The sequence below is a fragment of the Megachile rotundata genome, chromosome 10, assembly GCF_050947335.1.
Source record: "Megachile rotundata isolate GNS110a chromosome 10, iyMegRotu1, whole genome shotgun sequence".
Classification (NCBI taxonomy): Eukaryota; Metazoa; Arthropoda; class Insecta; order Hymenoptera; family Megachilidae; genus Megachile; species Megachile rotundata.
The window spans coordinates 14,333,026-14,357,054 of record NC_134992.1 but is presented as its reverse complement, the minus strand read 5'-3'; the positions used below and the strand labels follow the sequence as shown (position 1 = coordinate 14,357,054).

At 42.8% G+C, this 24,029-nt stretch overlaps 1 protein-coding gene across 9 annotated transcripts in view; it reads right to left on the bottom strand.

The window, feature by feature from the left end:
- The window catches only part of LOC100883816 (uncharacterized), a 180,263-nt gene that overhangs the window by 29,242 nt on the left and 126,992 nt on the right, over positions 1-24,029 (bottom strand). For 8 of the 9 annotated variants that reach the window (XM_076535981.1, XM_076535985.1, XM_076535978.1 and 5 more), the window contains 5 exons: positions 19,909-20,099; positions 18,717-18,906; positions 15,096-15,704; positions 13,973-14,886; positions 8,906-9,195 (listed from right to left, as the gene is read on the bottom strand). In XM_076535981.1, the coding sequence (XP_076392096.1) occupies positions 8,906-9,195; positions 13,973-14,886; positions 15,096-15,704; positions 18,717-18,906; positions 19,909-20,099 (2,194 nt within the window). The remainder of the gene's footprint in view (positions 1-8,905; positions 9,196-13,972; positions 14,887-15,095; positions 15,705-18,716; positions 18,907-19,908; positions 20,100-24,029) is intronic. The other variant, XM_076535986.1, reaches the window with a different exon arrangement.

The following is a 24,029-nucleotide window of genomic DNA, read 5'->3' as shown; positions in this document are numbered from 1 at the left end:
TGTATCAATTAATGCTCGCGAGTTAACTGGACGTTGGGTATTGTCCAATATTTTAACCTGAGCGGTGACGAGCAAATCATTATTAACGGTATCTATAGTGAATACTTTAAAACGGGTTGAATCCTTAGGGCTCCCAAGCGGTCTCTGTCAATCGTCCAATTCTCCCTCGTCGAGCGGCAATAATTCGCGCTTCGTCGTCGATGCTTCGCCTACGCGATCCGGAGTTGACTTCGGCCGATGAATTAACGTATGATGATGTTGCTTGCAAATCCGACAGTAACTTCTTTTGCAAACATCTGGATTATGATCCGCCCTTAAACAGTTCTCGCAAAGTGATGCTCTCCTAGCGGCTGCGATTCTTGATTCGATCGAGAGGGAGTGGAATTTCTCGCAGCTCCAGATCCCGTGCGAACCGTGGCAAATCGCGCATTTCGGAGGACTCGCGGATGACGCGGATGTCGCGGTAGACGCGGTTGACGCGGTTGATTTTGTTGGGTCCATCTTCCGTGTTTGATCGCGTTGCCGTTTAGGATTATTGGCGTTCGCGGACGTTACAAACGCGTGGGCTCGTGTTGCGTATTTATGAGTTGGCTTCGCGGGTGCAATATAGCTCGTCTGCTTCGGTGCCGACGGTTTAAGTTGAATCGACGGCAAGCAATTCGCGCGTTTTTCTAGGAAATCCAATAAATTCTGATACGATGGCATCTGATTATCTTTTAAAGAAATTTCCCACTGCCACGCGGAGTCTACACTAATTTTAGACAGTATAACGGATATCAAGATGCAATCCCACGAAGATGTATCGATGCCTAAATTTTTGAGTGACCTGAGATTCTGGCGAATCGTGTCCACCAAATCCCCTAACGCTTCTGGCGTATCTCGCGTTAGCTTAGGCATCGACAATATCGCATCGCAATGTTTTAAGAGTATACGCCGTTTACAATCGAATTTTTCTTTTAATAGAGAAATCGCGTCTGCGTAGTTCGCGTCGGTTGTACTTAAGCACTGGATACATGCGGCGGCCCTTCCCGTGAGCGTTGATCTTAAATACTGCAACTTCTGCACGGAAGTAAGATCGATATTTTGATCGATCATGGACGAGAAACTATCAAAATACGATGTCCAGTTCTCGATATTTCCGTCGAAGGTCGGGAGTCGCATTTCTGGCAACTTGATTGCCATCGGGGCTGTTACAGATGGTGCTGAAGAATCCGTAGTGTCTCTTCGCGGAATCGCGGATGAACGGCCTCCCTCGATTAACTGGTTTGCTTGCGCAATCACGGCTATGTACCGATCATGGAATTCAAAACGACGCGGACTCTCAGAGTCGTCTAGCATTTCTAACTCGAATTGAATCGCGTCAAAACGATCCCAAATGGCACGCATGCCATCTAAATGTGCTCGCAAAAGACTAATATCGCGCTTTTCGGCTTTCTGCATTTTTTCGATTGTTTTCTCGAACGCGGTGATGTGACCGACGATATTACCACGCTTACGTCGTAGTGCAGTGGTATGAATACCTTGTGAGGCAGATTGATTGGCGGAATCGTCTGAGGATTTAGACATGACGGGAAGAAAATCAAGGATATCGGCGAAAAACTAAAAAGCCTACCTTTACGATGCGGAGACCTGATGTCCTTGACGACGTTGCTGTATCCGCGTGAGGATGGTCCAGAATGGCGAGGACGCGTTGATCTGCGGATGCTGTGGTCCACAGGCTGTACGGCTGTCCTGCTCGGTTGTCCTACTGCACGGTTGTCCTACTGTAGGATGGTCCTTGTATGCAGGATGGTACCAGGAACGATGTGTTGCCGTAGGTGTGGTGTCACTAAACTTGTCGCACCACTTATACCACGTTTTCAAAGTTGAATGTTAATTGTTCACAACCGCACTTATTTAAATTGTGTGAACTTTCACTTATTGCCGGAGAATATCCGGCTCGAAGGACCAAATGTTTTTCTCGTAAAATTCCTACGACTTTTTACTGAGGTAGGAAATATTTTGGGGTGTAATTGATGTAGACAGAAATATACAAGATTTGCGATTGTGAAATATAAGTAACTATTTAATTATGAATGAAAATGAAACTGTACGGACTTGAGAAAAACGCGGGATTATAATGTTTCCCGGTTGAAGAGATGATGTTTCTCTTTTAGTTTTTAACGTATAACTAACTAACGACTTCTCTATTTGAGTACAAGAAAAGTGTGTACTTCCACCTCTTCGCTTGATCAGTCGTTTTCCTTGACCAATTGAATTTAGGCACCACTGACCTATCCCTACTTCCTTGCGTCCGAAACGCGATTTGTAGGAAGTAGGAAGTATCAGTGGAAGTGGAAGACGTAACGGTGAATGTTTAAACAAAATTTGATGGAGTTTCTGATGGGTATGGGTGCCGATTACCTGACGGGAATGACGGTCACCAGGGTCAATTTGGCGACCCTTCGGAAACTCATGTTTATGGCACGGGCAATTGGCCGCTGAGGACTTCAAAAAATCTAAAATATTCTAACTGCCGTATTAAGTAATAAACTAACTCTCAAAAACGGTCTTGTTGATTTGCGTGCAATAAACATGCTGGTGATTTGTAGTTTGGGTACTGTCCCTGGTACAAATTGCCAGCCATCTGGTATTTGTAAAAATGTAAAATAAAATAAACCGTAATGAATTATATTTCGTGAAGATGCCACGAAACAGAGTCCTTAACTTAACTTCTAAACTATCTTAACTTAACTTCTAAACTCTTTCGAGACTATCTTCTAAAAATATTATTACATCAATAGCAGTAGCACAAAATGATCAGGACAGATAGTCATTCTCACGCCAATAAACGTTATGTATTCAGCGTGTTTACGATTGTTCCCGCGAAATGCAGACATTCCACAGCGTAATAATATTACAACAAAACAGAATATTTGCTTAACAAACGTAATCGGTGTATGTAATCGATCGACCCGCGAGAAGAATGGCGGTGGGAAATTGAAGCAGTATTACTCGGAATCAGATTCGCGAACGTTCGATCGTTCGTAACGTAGTTTCATTCAGCGGTACGTTCACCCTCGTATTGTTCGTCATTGAAGTCATTATCTCGCGAAGCGGCATTCGAGAGGAGGAGAGTCCTCAATAAAGTTCCCTCTACGTAACCGCTTCCGCCGCTTATTTTACGAACCGCTTAGCAACGCGCGAGCCAACGTCGTTACCTTTCTCCCTTATACGCTTCGTTTATATTAATTCTACGCGGGCGAAGCTTTACGGCCGGTAAACTCCGCTGAACACGGTTAAAGACACGTCCCGTGCAGTAGTCGCTCTTGCCGTTTATGCAACGCCACGGAATCTTACGGTTCCCCTTGCGGAAGGTAAGTTGACAAACAAATTGCTTTAAGACGGACAACTTCCTTTAAGGAAACGAGTGTTACGAGTCGTCAAACATAACCTCGTCATTTTCTTCTACCACGCGGTTGCGCCTCTTGCTTTTATACAGAGTTAAAACGTCTCATTTGCCTTTCGATATTATTAACACTAAAACTACCAAGCCGGTCAAATAACCGCTCCACAAGTTTCTTCTTAAAAGGTATACATTTTGTTGAAGTACATTTCTTGAAATCAGAATTGATTTTCATCAAGATAAAGAATAAATGTGTGTACTAATTTATGTTTCATCGTTTGTTTATTTAATTTTTAACTTCATTTTTAATTTCAAATTAAGCACGCATTGTATGCCGGTAGGTTTAGTGTTAAAGATAAACTACGACTGTATTGCCTTTGTACAGATTTTCATGCACACCCGTGCAATATTCAATAATTTAACCAACAATTTTCTGGTCAGCTGCATTCATAGCTAGGTATCATTCCTGCAACGTGAAGACAAATGAAGAAAGTTGAAATATTAAGTTCAGTGGTAAGATTGCGAAAGTTGGTTCTGATTGAAATCTGAAACGATCGACTTGGGTCGAGTGAATTTGAAACTGGTGTTGGACAAACGGTAACCTTATTATATCTGGGGGTATTTTGGAGGAGTGTAACTCGGCGATAGTCAGCCACGACGCGGTGTTATCCTGCGGGCCACGGACTCGCGTTTACCCGACGATAGCTTTAATTCGCCGCTCGTCCTGGATTCCGATGGAGTTAACAAACTCCTTTTTGGACGTGATCTCGCAGAGGGTGTACGTGCTCGCCACTGGATTACAGAAAATTTGAGAAAGCGGTCGATGGAATTCCAGTCGGAATATTAATTCGCCACGAATGTTCCTTCGAATTTTTCCAGGGAAAACACCACGGTAATTTAGCACAAGATGATGTTCGCGAGGGAAGAGCTTAGAAAACGACACTCGTCGCTAGAGATCCACTCTAGGAATTTCTGGTTGTCGCTACTTGTTATGGTAACTTTCCTACTGGAATAATTAGCAACGGCAGCGAGTGAGCAGCTGGAAGTAATAAGCAGCCCTGGAACGCTGATGAGATTCATTGTTCGTAGAGTGACAGCGCAACTTCGAGTAAATTAAAGAGCAAGGGATAACGAATTCGGGAAATCTTATTTTCGAAACAATTCCCTTTGTAAAGAATTAAAACAAGCAATTATAGTTTTGAAAAGTTCGTCTTTATCCGTTCGAATCGTCAGCAGGAAGTTGAACAATTAGAGGGGTCGTTTATGGAACCCCTTAAAGTGAATCGTCGAATCCCTCGTAAACCTCCAATCATGACGAGGGTCATTTTTACGATCGACCCTGGTTTCTGCGAATTGCTTTGATTCGATAAAAATCGCGAGCAAGATCATCCATTTCTTCCTCAGACGAAGAAAGATTTAACTACACAAGTAAATTCTAATGAAAAAGATGTGGGAGTTATTTAGAATTGATCGCTGTTTTATTCCATGTAAGGTAGTCTTTAGAGATAGCATAGATGGAGGATGTTTTCACAAGAATGATAATAGTCGTTGGACCACGTCCTCGAGAAAGATGAACAATGTCCTCGAGGATAGTTTATACACGGTCCTTCGTGCAAACGACACTTTCCAACTGAATTTCCGCTCGCAAATAACGTATTAATCATCTCCGGGTAAACCCTCGTGGACCTTTGTTACACCCTGTCCAAACCTTCTCTCTCAAGAGCCCCTTAATGTCTTCCTCCCGCCATCCTTGCTCCCTTTATCTTCGACCTTTGTGCACTCGAACTCGACTCTGCTCTCTATGCGCATGCATGAATAACCGGAGAGTACGCCGGAGAGACACCTTGAAACTCGAAACTGATTCGACTTTTCAGAGGAGCATTGTTTCTGTTTTTACCGCGAGGACGGGTTGCAACTTCACCCCTTGATCCTAGCTTCGCACCGTGCGACAAGACTTTCGTTGTCACCGTTGCGGAGCTATGTCATTTATTATCATAACAATTATAACCTAACCTATCTCTTCGGTAGATTTATGAGAGTGTACTTATTTTGAACGGGCTGATTCGAATGAAAATTTCCGAGAGTTAAAAGCCTGTTCAGGGTCGAATTTCGATTTTCCTCTATTTTCTTTAAACGGATAACTGCAAGATCGAGTTTACTTCTGACGGGCTGAAAGAAGTCCCCGAAGATTGGCTGGGTCGAAGGCAATTTTCCTGGAGGCGACGACGAGGTGTATAGCGGCGTAGACAAATCAAATCTTTCGGTTTGACGGTTTCTCGAGAGAACTCATCGATCCTTTCTTTTTCCCCATTTTCCTCCGTTTCGGTCGTTCCCCAATGGCTATATACGCATTGAGATATACGGGATCGAAGGGGATTCGGAGCATTGTGCTTTTTCGGTCCTCATTTCCTACATTTGCCGTTATTATTCTCGTGTCTGATTTATCATATTTATTTGTCCATCGTCAGATAACAAATATAACCCTTTGCGCTCGAGAGGTCTCTCACTCACCATTTTATTTAATACAATAATTTTAAATAAGCATTTCTAACTGACTCTATAATATGACACGTGTGATGTATAAACACAGTGAAACAAATAATAGCGGAAATTATTAGTAGAGAAATAACCTCAAAAGAATTCATTTAACTTTTTAACTAATTTTTAAAGTTGCTGCTTGCAAACAGTCAAATTACCTTCGAGTGCAAAGGGTTAAGTAGTAACATTGTAAATTCGTAGATAGATTTGTCTATGAAGTTGAACAAAACGAGCTATGCGTTTAATTTGTTAAAAAGCGAATCCCTGCGGTAGATTTCATCGAACCAATCGATTTGATAGACGCCCTGTAACCTCTTAACCGGCACACAGTCCCACGGTCGGTTTCTGGGTCAGTGTGCTTTTTGCATCGGAACGCTGCATCAAAGCATTCCATTCAGTGCAACTCTTGTTGATAGTGATTCGTATTATTGTTCTGCGTTGTTTCTTTTGCTGGAAAATCGATATTTCAATCGAATTCCTGCGAAGGGAATTGAACGCAGCGGCCATTACGACGTTAAATATAGAGTTATATAAATTTTCTCTCGTCGCCGCAATACGAAACGATAATAAAACATTTCTCGAAGATCGAATGCTGACTTTTGTTCGACACAAAGCAACGGACACGGGGGGAGATCGAATAATGGAAAAATACCAATTTCATTCTCCTCTACGGCTTTTTCTTCGTTCTTCTTCAACGAATTACGTAAATTATCCTCTGAGCCGTGACGTGAGCCATTCTCGAGTTTAATGAAATCCAAGAGGAGAAAGAATTAAACGGGGAAAAGATGCCCGGGGCCGTTTATCATTCCCTTTGCCATTCCACTTGTTCAACACGCCGGAAGCGAATGAATTTAGACGGCAACGAGAACCGGTGGATGCTCTTTGATAATTTGGGTCAGCCAGCCGTTTTGTCGCGCGACAAATGGAGACCCTTAATCCACGCGTGTGCCTCCATTATATATCTTAAGTGGTTATTTAGCGAAATAGTGCCAACTCAAGTGGAAAAAGCTTTATCGTCGTGTTTTAATATCAGGATGCTAACGCGTTCATTGCCGCGGTGACCATATGTGATCTGCGAATTCAAATTTTACTAAAAGCTTACGTACTTTACAGATTCTTACAGATACGGATTCTTTATTAGATGTGCAGATTAAAAGATTTTTTTTAACAACTAATGTGTGATCAATCTATGATGGATCACGATGAGATCACAGCCCTTGAGGGCATCATTGTATACTGAACATCATTGCTACCTCATCATTTCATTACTCTTTTCAGTACAAATATAATCTGGTGTTGTCACCTGGTTCGACATAAAGCTGTACCATATTAAAACACGAAACGTCCTTGTTCTTAATATTCCCTGCCCGCAAATGTCAGTTTTCATGTCGATCAACGTGTTAGCTTTCAAGTAGTAAAACGACACGAAATCACCGACAATTTCAATGCAACTGGGTCTGGCATTCGCATTTCACATTAGATGATTACGTGTTTAACATACGAATGTATTAACTTGATAACAAATCTGCCAACGTGTTAATCTGAAACGGAAAGACTTCGAAGGAATTCTATCTCGTTGATCCACCACCGGAATCCTTGAACAGATAGAATTCGTTCGGAGATTTGCAGCGTAATATTCGAACGCGAGTTAATAATCTGTCGTCACCGCGAAAACGGTAATAAATTGTCGATCGATCCGGCTAGAAGCAAACAGCTCGTAACTCCGAGAAACTTGAAGAGCTTGGTCGAGAACTATTAACTCTATGATATCATCGGAAGAACAACAGGGACACGTTTGCGTTACTCATCGTCGTGTTAACATTGCTTCCTCGTGAACGTTTGCTACCGGCGAAACTTCTCAAACTGGAGTTGTCATTGATGCTTAGAAGTTCGGGAAGTTGATCGAGAGTTGTCTTTCGTAATTCGTATTCTGATTATGCAATTGCCGATTTCATTTTCTTTGTTTTATTAGGATAAACGTATGATGAGAGAGATCGGAGGGAAAAACTTGTGTGAAGTCTTAGTCAAACATGGTTCATATATCTTAGCACATGGTCCTTAGCAGTCTCTATTCTTCTCTAGATCTCTACGTCTTCTTTCATAGTGCGATGTATCACTTCACAGAAATACGGTGCAAATCAAAATGGCGGGTCTAAAAGTTTACACAGCCGTATTCATCAAGCTTTAAGATTTAAATTGATGCGTTATACAGGGAATTTTCATCGCGGTTTCGTTGTAAATCAGAGCGTTACAAGGATGACTCGTGGGGATAAAAGCAGGGAAACTGATTCTGAGGCAAATTGGAGAGCGTCGTGGAGTAATCGTTATCCTGGACAAATCGTCGTTATCAGAAGCTTCGCTTCTCGCCACGGAATTGCAATTTTGCTCACGAGAAAAGCCTGTCCGCTTCATAAATTGAACGTCCCAGAGGTGTGCAGCGGTCTTACGTGGTACGTATTCGCGGTAACTCGGGCAAATGGTACGGCTTTAAAGTTCGAAAGGGCTGAAGTTTCGTTCTGTGTCTATGTAAAACGCCGCGGGAACTTCCCTTCTCTACGATTTTCCCGTTGCAAGACCGGAAACTGTTCTAATTTCAACTTTCTAATTCCGCTACCGTACTCGGCTAATGGCTACGTGTACTCGTGGGTAGCTGGCTTGTTATTGGCTCGCAACCTACTCAACACGATTTTTTTTCGCAAACCAAAAATTAACACTCTAATGATCGAGCAATGAATAACAAACAAAATGCGATATCTTGCAGGAAAAGATGTCCAACAATTCCCATAAATTTCACTTTCGTTATAAATTTCACTTTCGTTACAAATTTCAGTTTCGTTATAAATTTCACTCTGCATTATTTTCCACATAATGCAATAGTAAAATGGAACGAGTCAAACATGTACCTCCAAGATAAAACAAAACGAGGAGAAATGAATGATAAAGAGAAGCAAACGAAAAAGAAAAAAAATGGGAAGGTTTTACCCATACTGATTCCAGAACTGGACGGATCCTCGTTCTTGGCTCCCCAGCTTCCGGCCAGGTTCAGCGCCAGCAAAGGTCTCTCTTTGAGCAGCTCGGCGACCGATGCTAGGCCCTCGCATCCACAGCCCAAATGGGGCAAGTGCAGTGCCTGCACTTGAACGCAGCTACGAAGTGCCTCGCAGACCCGGGACACTTGTTCACCGAACAGATTCATGTCGAGGACCAACCGTGCCAAGCTGCTCGACGCGTGACTCAGTCCTCGGCACAGGGCGTTCACCACGCATTCCAATCTGAAACAAATTCATTTCACTGTCAATTTATGGCCTTCGCGTTGCGAATCACAAATACTTCGTTCGCTAACTTTGCTTCGGGTCGTTGGGCTAGGTTCATTTTGATTAGGTTGTTAGGTTAGCTCCATGTGGAGACTCCATATTGAGAGTCACAGAGGTTTATGATTTTTTTAGGTGTGAATATTGTAGGAATTTTTTGGGTTACTGGTTTATTGAATGTGCAGGAGAGGTTGTTCATTTTTGGAGTCCATATAGAGAGTTCATCTCGAGGACTACAAAGGTTTCTACATTTTTTAAATATGAATATTGTAGGAATTTTTTCAGTTACTGGTTTATTGAATGTGAAGGAGAGATTGTTTATTTTGGGAGTCCATGCTGAGAGTCCATCTCGAGGACCACAAAGGTGATCGATTTTTTAAAAAATGAATATTGTAGTGGTTTGTTGAATGTACAGAAGAGATCGTTCATTTTGAGAGTCCACATTGAGAGCACATCTCGAGGACCACAAAGATGTCTGATTTTTTAAAAATGAATATTATAGTGGTTTGTTGAATGTGCAGGAGAGATCATTCATTTTGAGAGTCCATATTGAAAGCACATCCCGAAGACCACAAACATGTCTGATTTTTAAAAATTGAATATTATAATGGTTTGTTGAATGTACAGAAGAGATCGTTCATTTTGAGAGTCCATATTGAGAGCACATCTCGAGGACCACAAAGATATCTGATTTTTTAAAAATGAATATTATAATGGTTTGTTGAATGTACAGAAGAGATCGTTCATAAAAGAGTCCATGTTGAGAGTTCATCTCGAGGACCATAAAGATGTCTGATTTTTAAAAATTGAATATTATAATGGTTTGTTGAATGTACAGAAGAGATCATTCATTTTGAGAGTCCATGTTGAGAACTCATCTCGAGGATCCCAGAGGGTTCGGATTTTTTAAACACGAACACTGACTTTTTTAAACATGAACATGACGTGGATAATTTTGTAAATGTTACGTGATAATGAGAAGGATTTTATTCGACGATAATGGGTGACTATTCCAGCGTAACGAGGGAAATGGAGAACGCTACAAAGGTTCCAGGAGGGTTGCAGTTTTCCTGCCAACGTTTCGCAAGCATCGCAATTTCCGTCATCAGTGGCTGCTTGACACAGTGTTACCGATACGAGAAACTGCAGTGTTTGCGAAATGTCGACGAAAATGGGCTAACTGCGGTCGCCATTCCCTTGATCTTTCGTGGCATTTTGCTCTCGAGACGAATATGAACGCCAGGGAGTAATTCGGTTAATCGAAATTGATTTAAAACTGTTATACAAAGTAATCGAAAATGGAGCTTTTCGAAGTTTGCGCAAATATGATCTCGTAAATCAAAATTTATTATGAAACTATATATCACACTGGAAAAAGCATTTTTGCGATATTACTGTGCAAATTTGCTCGCAAGATGACCGACGCGTTTTGTCGAATTCCGATTTGATTTCATAAATCAAAATTTATTATCAATGTATGTTCTATCGCGAGCGACCTCATAAAATTCGGCCAGCTATTTTTTCGCGATATTGGAGCCACCCTTTGTGCATTTATTCGCCGAGCGATGAATATGAATGAAAATCAATTTTATTTCCATGAATCAAGCTATAACTCATCGGCGAGAGACGGTCTTCCAAAAGTGGGACTTTAAGTAAAGCCTTTGACGAGAGTTATCGCGTTTCTTAATTTATGCCCCCGCGCAGATTCACGACATTAAAATTACTAAGATTTATGGAAGGAGAATTTACAATCTATAGATTATTTAAAGGTAGGAAAGTTAAAAGAAGTCTTTCTCGCCAGTGGCCCTTGCACAACCCTTTGTGCAAATTTGTTCGCTGGAAGACCGACGCATATTCCCCGTTGGATTTATGCATGTATAATGTTCCCTTCGTTGTCTGTTCGCCATTATTTCGAGAAGCGGCCGCGCGTATACGTGCAACAGTTATGCAAATTACGGATACAGTTATACTCCCTTCTCGGAGAATTGCAAACGAGTCTAGATTTTCTCTGGAGCTCGCTGGAAAAGCTCGTTCCCACGGAATTCTTACAGCGCGCGATAAACAATACGCTAGCGAAAGCAACGTTGAAAGCAGAGAAAGCAATATTAATCGTGCTTCTCGTACACGCGTTTTTGATGAGCGAAACAACATTGTTTTCGATAAACGTGGAGAACAAACTTAAAAAAATCCGCTATAAATAACGTTCTCGCACGCTTACACGCGTTCGCGAAAATTGCTGCTCGAACAATGCGTTCGCTTCCATTACGATATTTCGCAAATTCAAACAAACGGTACATGTTCCAAAGTTAATTAAAATCATTCAACCCTGTTTAATGTTCGCGCCGATCGATGCGATTTTATTGGATGAGTCGAATTGTAGCGATGGCGTCGAGTCAAATCGGAACAGAGTCATGTTAAATTGAAGAGCGTTGAGTTGAGTCGTGAAAAATTGTTTCGCAATTGAAATTATTTTTGAATTATTTTTATGAGATGATTAAAATCTTCATGCAAAATAATTTTTAGTCTTGTATATAATAATTTTTTATTAAAGCTTTTGCCTGCTATTGCTGATAGAAATAAATCAGGCTTGAAATAAATTATTTTTATGAGATGATCAAAATCTTGATATCAAATAACTTTTGTTTGATGCTTATATAAATGATGCTTTGTCTGATGCTTTGTCTGATGCTTTGTCTGATGCTTATATAAATGATGCTTTGTCTGATGCTTATACATAAATGATACTTTATCTGATGCTTACATATAATAATTTTTCTAACAGTCATAGTAGTCAAGCTACTCTGGTGCCTGGTTGCAGTATGATTTCTTTTTCAAGTACATCAATCAGAACCAATCACAGCAGCAATATTTAAAACAGACAAAGAAAGTTGATATATTATATCAATTTGTGACTAAGAAACTGGTCTTGAACTCCAAATTGAAAACTATTAAAAAATCGAGAAAAATTGATGACAGAGTTAATTTAAATTATCCCATTAAAACGTTCATATAAGAGGAGGAACAATCGATGACAGCCAGTTTAAATACACCGTAAACGACAGCTACGTAATCACCCGTATTTTGATGGTTAAAAAAGCGCAATTTTTTGTTGACTTTGTATTCCGTTTGCATTGGAAATATTCAGTCAGCTGTCAGTCAAAGTTGCAGCGGCACAGTTTATCTTGACCAGGATTTTGTGAAAGTGGCCCTCTTCGTCAACGTCACCAATTGCGACGGATTTATTGACAGAAACTGTGTTATGAACATTTTCCCTTCTAAAAGAGAAACAGCAAGTTGCTGCAAGATTATTTAAGAATTAAAGAAAAACCTCGTAAAAAATTATGCACGGTCTTGATAAACTTGAACTTCGCATTTTGAACTGTAAAAAATAGTCTGAAAATCTGCTGAAGCACCTCGGACGAAATTATCTCGAAAGAAGTTAAAAGTCCCTCGTAATTTGATTGCAGCTTCTAACCGGCATTTCTCGAGAACCGACACCGTCAAAGTGTTCCGACTGAGAAGAGAAAATTGTGAATCGTCTTCCCGGCGCGAACTTCTCGGAAAGGACCGAAAACTTTAAAAGCTTCTCGAGAGAAATAAGCAAGGGAAGCGGCGGAAAAGAAACGGGCGAAAAGCCGGCTTTAAAAGGAGAGAAACAAAATGCGAATCGAGGAAAGAAGGCGAAAGAAGGTTGCAGAGCGAGAGAAATATCGACGGAGTCGCGAAACGAGGCCTCCGTAACTCGTCCAACGTTTCAACCGCGAAAACCGACCCGTCTCCTTAATTTTTCGCCACGGGCCACGTTGACCCTACTTCGCGATTCTCGAACAGAGAAAAAAAATATAAAAGCTTCTCCATTCTTTTGCGGCATATTGTTCCAAAAGTTTTTTTTTTTCTTTCAGCGACTTTGTGCGACCGCGATTCAACCCCTTTTCGAAGGGTGTGCTCATTGTTACGGGCTTCGTGCTTCGAATATCAGATTTCTGGCATTTTTTATATCTCGTATTGAACGAAAGCTTCGGAACGAAATTATTGTAGTCTCTTTTCAGTGGAAATATTCTGGCGCTACGTGCCGCCCATCTGCAAATTTTTGTTTCAACTTAACGAACGACTGCGATAAGGTGGTTCCCGAGAAGTTTCCTTCGTTACCGAGATAAGTAGACGTTCATAATTAATAGCGGCTAATATTTCCCCGCGTATCTCGCAAAGATCTGACTTTTTATACTTCTGTTCCCAGTTACGAGTTAAAAAGCTCTATTTGTACGACCGTACACGCGTATCTCTTTCACGAGTAAACTTTTTTAATCCACTTGCCGATATTGCTCGACGTTCGCGCAGACGGCCCGAACGTTTCCCCGATTTTTTTTCTTCCGTGTCAGCTTAACCAACGCTTCGCTTCGTCTACCTTTCAGAAAGTTTCTCCGCTGTAACGTTATTGCGTCGCTCCTATCCTCTAAACTTACAGCGCTTTAAGACGTATCTCGGTTGATTTCTAACTTTGTCCGAGTCATATCGCGAATTAAACCCCGTCAAGGACATTCTGCGATCTCGGAACTTTGGAGATCGTAAAAAGTTGCAGACAGTAGAGCCAAGGACATTTTGAGATTTCACGACTTTCGAGATCGCGTAAGAAGTTGCGAACAGTGGCTCGGTAGAAAATAGCAAGAAAGTTCTGGTGGTTTGCAGACAAAAACAGGGATGCCTAATCGAATGAAACTCGTACGTATCGAATGCTCACCTGTCATGCGCCGCTTCCTCCAAACACGTGATGACCAGCTCGAAGTCGTTCAGCTTCTTCTTCCCCAGGACACTTTTCAAGTGACCGGCCAACTTCTGCGCCTCGTCAGCGGGAAACTCTTGCCCCAGAAGCGACGTGATCCTAACTAGTTTGACGCTCTCGTTTCCAGCGAGGGCTTCGAAGAAGTCGTCCAGATACCTGGGATCCGATCCCCTCTCGACTTGGAAGACAACTTCGAGGGCTTCTAGCGTGCAAGCCGGGCTCTCGAGGATCCTAGCCCAGCCCTCGAGTTCCAAGGGCGAGGTGTGAACCAGCGGTGCCGGTGGTCTCTCGTTGGGCGCAGGACCGAATCCAGGTCCCGCTCCGACCAATCTGCACACGGCGGAGATGTTTCCGTCCGAGGCACCCGCTGCCTTCAGCAACGAGAACATGGCTCTGGGTGGCACTTCCAGCGGACAGAGTTGATTCAGTATCAAATGCGTTTTGGGTCCCAGTAACCCGGCCAAGTGACTGATGATCCCTGACGGCAATCCTTCGAGTTCCCTCCGCAGTATGTTGGCGTACTGAGCGACGGAAGTGAGATAATAGGCTGCCAGGAACTCGGCTACCGCCATGTGGACCGGGGTGTAGAGGTCCGGTTTGCGGCGTTGTCCGAAAGTCAGCCCTTTGGTTAGGAAGCCTAACCTGGTGACCTCGATACCGCCACCTCGAGCCCTTAACTCTGCTTCCGTGTAACAACACCTGCCCTCCCTGAGCGCTGCCAGCGATAACTTCCCGAAGTCCTCCAGTCGCTTCCTGCAGTGACCTGGAACCTCCTCGTTGTACGGGATCGGAGGGTCTAGGCTTCTTCTTACGATACACTTCACGGCGGCTTGAACCAACGCGCTCGTCTCTGTTGGTAAACTTCCGGAGTCCTAGGAAATGAAAGATGCTCTTTGACTAGGTGCTCGAAGAGACTGTAGTGGTAGGCCTTTGAAGTAAACCCTTTGTGATCTCCGGATTCGTTTCGAGGGTCTACTTATCACAAAAGTAGATGATATCCTTACTTTTCGTAATCCTACTTTGTACAACCTAACCTCAGAGTATCCGCAAGAAAATATAAGAATAACCCAGCGATAAATACCTGATAGAGACAGCAGAGCATAATCCAACCCAACGGGTGCTGACCAAGCTGCTTGACCGTCTGCGGTTGAACGTTCAGCGCTTCAAGGAACTCGCAAGCCTTCTCCGCGATGTCGTTGTGGATAAAATAAGCGACACAGAGCCTCTCCACGTGCGACCATTCCAACCCAGCCAGATGAATCCTCCTCTGAACGAGTGGGGACAACACGCTAGAGTTGTTAGGGGAGCAAGTGACTAAAATCCTGGCATCGGGAAACAGTCGTCCTTCGAGGAGGTCCACGGCGTCGCCGAGAGACGGTCTGCCACCGACGCACTCGTCGTAGCCGTCCAGGATGAACAACACGCGGTCCTCCATCAGGTGCAGCGTTCTCCAGACTTGGGCAACGGCGTCGCCGATGGCTGCCGTTCTGGGGAACAGTTCTCGGGCCAAATAATTTAATACGGGGCTGCCGCGAAGTTCTCGGAGGGGCACGATGAAGGCTAAGGCGGGACCGTCGCCTTGGATCGCCCATTGGTGGAGGAGTCGGAGGCAGAGGGTCGTTCTTCCGCTTCCTGGACCTCCCTCGATCGCCACGCGGCGGGGCGCTTCCGATACGGTTCCGTCGCTTAGCTGGAAAGTAAAAACTACTTAGTGTTTTAATGTTTCAAGGTTGAGCGTTTAAAGGTTGAGATGGGAACTGTTGTCATTTTGATGACTGAACGTTTGGTCAACTATGGTGGTTGTACTTCTATGACACTAGATGGCGCAGAAGATCAAACCCTTCTCGATAGTACTCAACAAACTTTCTGACTCCTACCTCTTCTAGCCAAATCGCCTAATAGCTAAATATGTAATATCTACGTGTATTCAGAGATCACGTAACGAATACGATTATCAATAACGAGTGATCCTCCGAACGGATTACTAGTTCGGAGAGGTTTCAAGTTCTAATTGGTTGGCAGTCGGGGATCAGGAAACCGAGAAGTATCCGAGAAACTGGTCACGAAGTCGCTAACTTTCCTTCTTATTGCTGCTCCGGCTGTCTATCTTGTAGAAGAACGAGCTTCCGGTACACAGGAAAACTGTTCGTGATTCATCGCACCGCCTCCGATCCTCTTATTCCCTCCGAGTTTCACATCGTGCTCGAGACTCATTAAGAAATATCGACACGAACGGAAGCAGAAGAACGCGCTGTTACGAGAATAAACAGGGAATCTCGTGTACGAACGGCGACGAGCACGGTTTTCTTATCCCGTTTCGAGGATAAATCCATAGAGGCGGCAATATCGAAGAATCGTAAGTCCGTTACGGGATAAACGCTATCCGCGATACACGAATTTGCCTATCGATCAGTTTCACTATTCACGGGGAACGGGTTTAAACCTCGCTTCGAGGATGAGAAAATCGGAGAATGTATTTCGCGAAAATATGCTACCCGTTCGTTGCAACTAAATGCGTCGTAAAACTGGAGGTATAAAAGAGCTGCTCCGTTATGCAGATTTCAGAGCTGCTTGCTTTCTTTCAACGAAAACGATCTTGAAAGGGTTTAGACGACGAGCAGGTGCACGGCCAGAATGTTGATTCGAGGAAGGGGCGTATAATACGAATGGCTCTGTTTTCTCTCGAATAATAGCAATCGCTTGTTTTATCAATAAAGCGAGCTACTTATAAAATCATGGCACATTTTATATCCCTTATTTTACAACGCGGATCCCCATATTCTTTATCGTGCAATTACAATTTGGCAACCCGAACGAAACCCATACAAGCGAGTTTCATTTTCCCTCGATTCACCCATCCGCTAAACATCTCAATCTTGGCTTAATACTGGCAGTATCTACAGGCAACCTTGCGAACCGAAGATTTATCGAAGCCACGATAAATCCCCGTGCCGTGCCGCGAAATCTCCTTATCTGCCAGATACACGTACTCGACTGAGTCCCATCCGTTTCGATTTCTCGGCAGGAAAGGTCGGAACATGTGGCTGATGTGTCACAGAAATATTAGGTGTGACGAGAAACGCGGAAATCGATGATACAGGATGCTTCACGTAAGATGCCTCAGACACTAATTTCAGAAATGTTTGACACATGAATTTCATGTTTAGGACTATACAAACTATATCAATAATTAAAATTTTAATTCTCACGAAGGACTCTTACTGCAACAAATGTATCCAATATTCTTCTCCTCGTCAAATGTTCGAACAAAACGAGAAACGAATGGGACGTATAAGAAATCCGACGCAATTAAAGCAGCTCATTCACCTGAGAGCTCGATTTCTGAGAGTCCTTGGAGGAACAAAAGGGTAAAGGCTGCTCGTCGAGCATTCTGCCAGAAGTTATCAGCGTCGCCGGGCGTAAAAAAGGCTTTCGAGAAACGTTAACGAAGCGAACGCGGCCATCTTATCGAGCCACGACAGAACAATGCCTCGTTACGCGATGCAGAACGGCGGTCTCGTTCGTTTCTTGATCGTCGTTCGCATCTTTCTGCCGCGATTAAAAGCTTCTTTATTCGAACCACCGAAAGAGTTATGCTCCCGCGGCGACACTCCAAGATATTATCGGAAACGGCGACATCGACGAGGGTCGGCCGTCATCGGCTTTCAGCTCTGTTCCGGCGGTTGCCGCCAGAGGGACATCGTCGATTGCTTTCTCGCAAGTACTCGCGGGCTCTGCTATCACTTTCATCTTAAATTTTACAAAGTGAAAGCTATTCTAATATAAGTATATGAGTATTTCGATATGAAATCTAGAAATCATACAAGCTTTAGTAAGTTGTTTCTAGAGCTTTAAGTTGTTTTTAAGAGCGGTAAAAATAATTGAAACGACTCTACATGCTTCAAGTGATACTTGATTCTTGAAATATTAACGATTGTATCTTCATAAAGTGCATCCATATCCAAAAATTGTTAAGCAACGCTTGAAACGAGAAACGACAGCATAAAACACGTTTATCCAACCGCTGAAGTATTCCACTCCGAAATCGTTTCATGTAAAGCATCAAATATATCGATAAAGTCGCGGTGTTCTCGACAGCGTACCGAATCGAAGAATACTCGACTACCAAATTCCGTTTAGAGAAAAGCTGGTACCTCTCGAGAAGCTCTCCGTTCGATTGCTAAAGAATTCCCTTGATCAGAAAGCGAGGCGTATCGAAACTTCCTACGTGATTCGTCGACTTTGCCCGGAGAGAATTCATCTTTCATGGGAACAAACATCGACAAACGGAACAGCGGTTCCAAGTGAATTCGAGAAATCCACAGAGTACAACCCGTCTTTGCTTTATCTTCGGCCAAAGGTTCGTTTCTCTTCGGCTGAATTTCTCTGTAACCTCTTTTTGTATACGATAGTGGAATTTCGGGACAAAGGACCGAAGAAATTAGTGGTCGCATTATTTCTAAGCACTGAAATTCAAGGACGGTGAACGACCGACTATCTCGCGTTGTATCGCCGCACGTATTTCCACGCGTTGATTACGGAGGAAGATTTCGTGTGAGAACAAAAGGAATGTAGACTATGGAGATTTTTGTTAGACATTTCGTAACAGTCCCTGTTCTTAACAGTCGGAAAAGTTTTAGCAGCAACATCAACAAGGTAGAACGTCGGAAGCAGTTTCCAAAGGATGATTTATAGTGCTCACCCTGACAGGAGCGAAGATCTGGTCGGTCTTGATGTTCTCCAGTCTGTGTTCCTGCTCGCCTTTGTGGAGCAGTTGCAGGTGGGGTTGAAAGTGTGCTGGACAAAGGGTGCCAAGTGGAAGCGGCGACGCCCATGCCGGCAAATGGGGTGGATCACGAGTGCCTAGCTCCCTGTAGAAGGTCTTCAGGAATCTGAAAGCAGTCAAGTTTCCGGTTTAACCACGACTTTGCGGATTCCTCGAACTTGCTCAATTATCTTAAGCCGCTAATCGAACTCTTAAGTAGTTATGCTACAATAGTTGATCAACATTTTTCATACAATCTTGCTATCGATGACAAAAAACTCCATCGAATTAAAAAAGCATTTCCTTTGAAACTTCCACGTCACGTTGGACGAAAGTTCGGGCAGGAAAGTTTCATAAATTTGCCAATCGATCGAAGTCATCGCGACAAACGACCGTAAGAACGAGCTCCGCGAACTCGTTCAGCCCCAATTTAAACTCGAGCCGACGAAAGGTTTCTAAAAGCACATTTTCTTGCGGAACTTTTTTATGCCACTAAAATCCCAATTAATTCGTGGACTTTAAAAATCAACGAGCCTAATTTCCCCGAGCGACGAAACCATAGTCAAGTGGCTGTATCGTGACGATGCATTCGTCGCACGTTGCGCGGAAGATTGATGACTTTAACTCGGAGGAATGCAGGCGATCGAGCGTGGAAAGGGTTGAGCCTGAAGGGTGAGGCTGGAGCTTTACGACTTCTACATGATTAGCTTTACACTCTACGATCGAACGCTGATTTCATGGTTTAACCTTGTGTTTACCAATGAGCCACGGCTCGGAATTTCATGGACGCTGATTTGCGAGTCGAAGAATAAGTCTAATTGAATTTTAGTAAATCTATTAGTTATTACAGTTATCAGTTATTACGATTAATTCATTAAGACCAGATGTTCAATTGCAAGCAACAAATTAATATATCACAAGTGCCATTTGTTCCAGAAGATTATCAAAATATCCCCGCATAATTCGACGTAGAACAATCGATATAGTTGCATTGGTAACAGCCTATTCGAACGTGCATCGAATAAACCGGGAAATGGAATCGTTGATAAGGGGAAGATTTTTCACGTTTCAGTGACTAGAAGGAGGTTGTAAACGATAACCATCGCGAAAGAAGGACGATGGAACTGACCTTAGCAGTCTTCCCAGGGGATCTCTTTCCGGCGACGGTGGCCCACCGATTCCACTTCCTGCCCCGAGTCTTCGCGAGGACGCACGTGCGCTCGATATGTATGCGGCCGGAGCCGGGGGTGGGCTGCATGGCGGGCAACAAACGGGGCTGCTACCCCCTGGGGTCGAGAGGGTATAACTCCTCTCCAATTCCTGAAACAAAAGAAGATAGAAGGGGCTTTAGTTAGGTACGTCCTTTTTTTGCTCTGCTACTGTCGTTTCAATATGGCCGCGGTATTTTATTCTTTCTTTTCTGTTATTTCACGATTCTGTATAAACTCTTACGGATGATAAAACTTCGGTAAATTGGTATTTTGATGAAACGTCGTATTTTGATTTTGAACGTTGTATTTTGAAACGTTGTAATTTGTTTCAATATTATTACTGTAATTTCTGTTAGTACCTCGTTATACTAACTTTATCACGCTTGGATTTCTGCTGTAATTAAAATTTCATAAAAATGCTCGCTGTAAAAGTTGCATAGATAGTTCTGCAGTGACACAAGGTTTTTTCGTAGAAGCAAAAAAATTTGTCGAGTTTTAAAATGACACGGTAAAATACCTGTTAAAATTAGATATTAGACGCCTTCTGAAGTTGTCAGAAACAAACGAACATGCCAGCAAATAAATTCTCAAGGCAACTGGATCAAACACTAACCAAAGAACAGTTGATTACCCAACTGCTGAATCATCGGGCAATGAAAGTGCCTTAATTAGCTACCAGGCGAGCAAACGTTCATTAACGAACGAACTAACAATTACTTCTGAAGCAACCTTTTCTTTCCTTCAAAAGCCCGTTTGTTCATTTGACCCAAGGAAATAGCGTCGAGGATTCCGAGAGGTTTTACGAACTTAGAAGTTTGCAGTGTTGAATATTCAAGTGTAAAAATTTGGAGATACAGAACATCACAGTGTTAAATTTATAAATTTATTTGTTGAAAAATTAATGATGTCGAAATCGGGTTATCAGGGCAGTTGCTCATCGCGTTAGGAGTAAATCGGCGATAATCGACCGCGTCATACGTTGTCCAGGGCTCGTTTCTATCGCAAGAAACGATTTTAGCCGCTCGGTCACGTCGGCGATCGTTTCGCGAGTGAAAAAGAGCTTACGGTCAGCGATAGCCGCCGCCTTTTCAATCGTAATGCTTCCTCAATGGTTACGTGAGCGGAGATAAGTCGGTCAGAAAAGAGGGGAGGACCGAAAGTGCCCCGCTTTTTTTACCCCTTTGCCGTGGCTTTTATCACGGGACCAATTTTCTTCTACGTGGTATAGACACACCGGTAACGCGCTGCTTTCCCACCCCCTCGATTTTTCTTTTCTTACGTTCTTTCTTTCCTTCATCCTCGTGTACTTCTTCGACCGACCGTGTTCGATATCGGCCCACCGAACATTTTCAACGATGAATCAAACGGGGTGACTTATCGAAATTAGTACCACCAGGGTGAATCGAGTTGGCGAATTTTTCTGCTTCGCTGGCGATCATTTTACGGCTAGACAGTGGATTTATACTGTTATATTTTTTATCAATATTGATGCTTTCTTGCAAGAGTCCTGAAGCAAGCTTAGGTTCAAAGATGTTACCATCTTTAATAATATTATTATTATTGTATAACTATTAAATATTACATTTAATACAAATTGTATTAAATTATATTCAATATTTAATATATTTGTATTAAATTATGTTAAATTATATTTAATACAATTTTGATTTTAATACACGTGTCTCTGAAAAATTTAAGGGGTGGTTGAACATCTCTGACAAATTGTTCAGAGTGCTTTGCAGTAGAACTTAAAAAATCTTAAACCTAGCAAGAAGCTACAGTCTGTAAATATAAGTTTGTGTAAATAATTATAACGTACCACGTAATGCACGTAGACTAATACTCTCGCAGACCACCATTTAAGTTGATTACGTAATATCTCGGAAAAAGGAGGTTTACGAAGGAAAAGTTTGCAGGATATAAATACGCTCGCCACGGAGAGGAAGTAGCGTGCAATTTTTCATGTTGTTATCAAGTTCCAACGGATTATTCGGAGATCCCGAATAAACTAAAGTTTTGAAATAAGTCTGAAGGAAAACGTCCAAAGGATATCGAGGTCAGAAGGAAGCTCCGCGGTTGGCGCGGATGTAAACAACGAAAAATCTAGATGGAAGAAGCGGTTGACACGGTGAACCAATATCTCACGGCGTTCCGACTCGTTGGAAAGAAAACAATTAGTTTGGAAAACAACCGGTACAGCTCCTTTGCGGAAGTTCGATGAACTCTTCAAGATTCTAGGTAAAAATTAACTGCCTATCGGTAAAATTTTTGATCCGAAAGTTCCCTTTTCGTTCGGGTTAAATTGGCAGCGTGACCTTACGGCGTTAAAGAGACACGAGTCATATTTCCATGCGCCAACTGCGCAGTGCCGCTTTAAAAAAGAGGAGCTTCCTTTTCCGGGTCCATTGAATTAAACTAGTCTTTATACTTTTAATAGAGCCGGCTTGAATGCAGTTCGTTATCTCCGTAATTGCTTGGCGACGCAGAGTTTGACCTAAAAGTTGCACGGGTCATCCGCGCATTTCAATCCGGGCTTTCATCATCGAGAAGCGTGCACAACGGTAGACGCGTGCCACATCTTCGTCCCGGAAAAGTAGTTCACGATCGAACGAGACCAGAGACAAAACAGTTAATCCCTGTTGTCGACCCGGTTGCGGCCCAGTTAGCCGAAGGAAACACGTTCATTCGATAACTCGTCCAGTTTTTGTTGTCACGTTCGCGTGCTCCCTTTTCCCTCGGTGAACCAAGCACGCTTTTTCCTCCTTCGCGTTCCCGAATCAACCCTGTTCCACCCTTGTCTTCCGTTTTTTACACGGTTAATTATTTGCCGCTTGCTTCCGTTCTCCCCGTTTATCGTGCCGCTTTTTGCGAGAGGGTTCATGCAACGGGATCGCTCGCTGCCAGACGGATCATTCGCGATATTAACTCTCGCGCAAGAACTACTTTAATTATACGAGGATATACGGGCTACTGACCGTTCGTGAGTGTACCTTTCAGATATGCAATCGTTTCTGCTTTTAAAATCGTACTCAAGATCGTTTCAAAGGTATTACAAGTTTACCACGGAAAATATGAGATGAGGTTTATGTATGAAGAGTCTTAGGTTGCATGATTATGTTAAAGTGGATGTAGAATGAAAATAATTATTTTTAATGTAACAGAGGATGATTGTGACAGAGAGTAAGTCATTTGGAGAGACATTCTAATACAATTTATTGACATAATTCTAAAATAAGTAGTGGATATGCACACGAACGCTAGGAGATGTGGTTGACTATCTCTGTGGAGGCCTCGGCAAATCCCGATACCTTTGGTATTTAATTTGATCGATTAACGTTTCGATCGGAAGTCGTTACAGAAAGCTACCGCACGAGGCGAGATTAATAACCGAGGGTAACGCGATTAGCGGGTTTAATTACCACGCGTGCCGCATAATCTTTTGAACGACGGTGTTTAGGGTCGGTGACACCGCTCACGGTTCAGCTGTCACTTCTAAATTTCTAGTCACGAATTCACAAGTTTGTAATTTCCAAATTCTCAAGTTTGTAATTTCTAAATTCTCAAGTTTTTAACTTCAATCTTCACTTGACACCTCAACCTCCCATAATGCAATAACAGTCCATTGTCCGGATATTTTTAATCAGAGTTATCGTAATGAACCTGCGTTTCGATGTACGATACGCATTTATCCAAACGAAATTATCTACCGTAGTAATTTGTCAAACGAACGCATTATCAGCGTAAGTAATGAACATACTTTCGGCGAATAAATCTGCCCGTTGAAACAAAAGGTTGTCCACAGCGAAGAAGAGAAGAACAATGCCGGAGTTCCACAATGGTGGACAAAATTATGGTAGTCGCGGGGAATCGGTTATCAAAATCGGCAAACAAACGTGGCGGAAAGTGGGGGATGAAAATCGATAGACGGTTAGGACAAGGGCTGCACGGGGGACGCAAATCCCGAGGAATCTCAGCGTTAAAGTTCCATCACCGGCACGGAAGTTAATTTAATCCTGATCCAATTAAACCGGATATAACG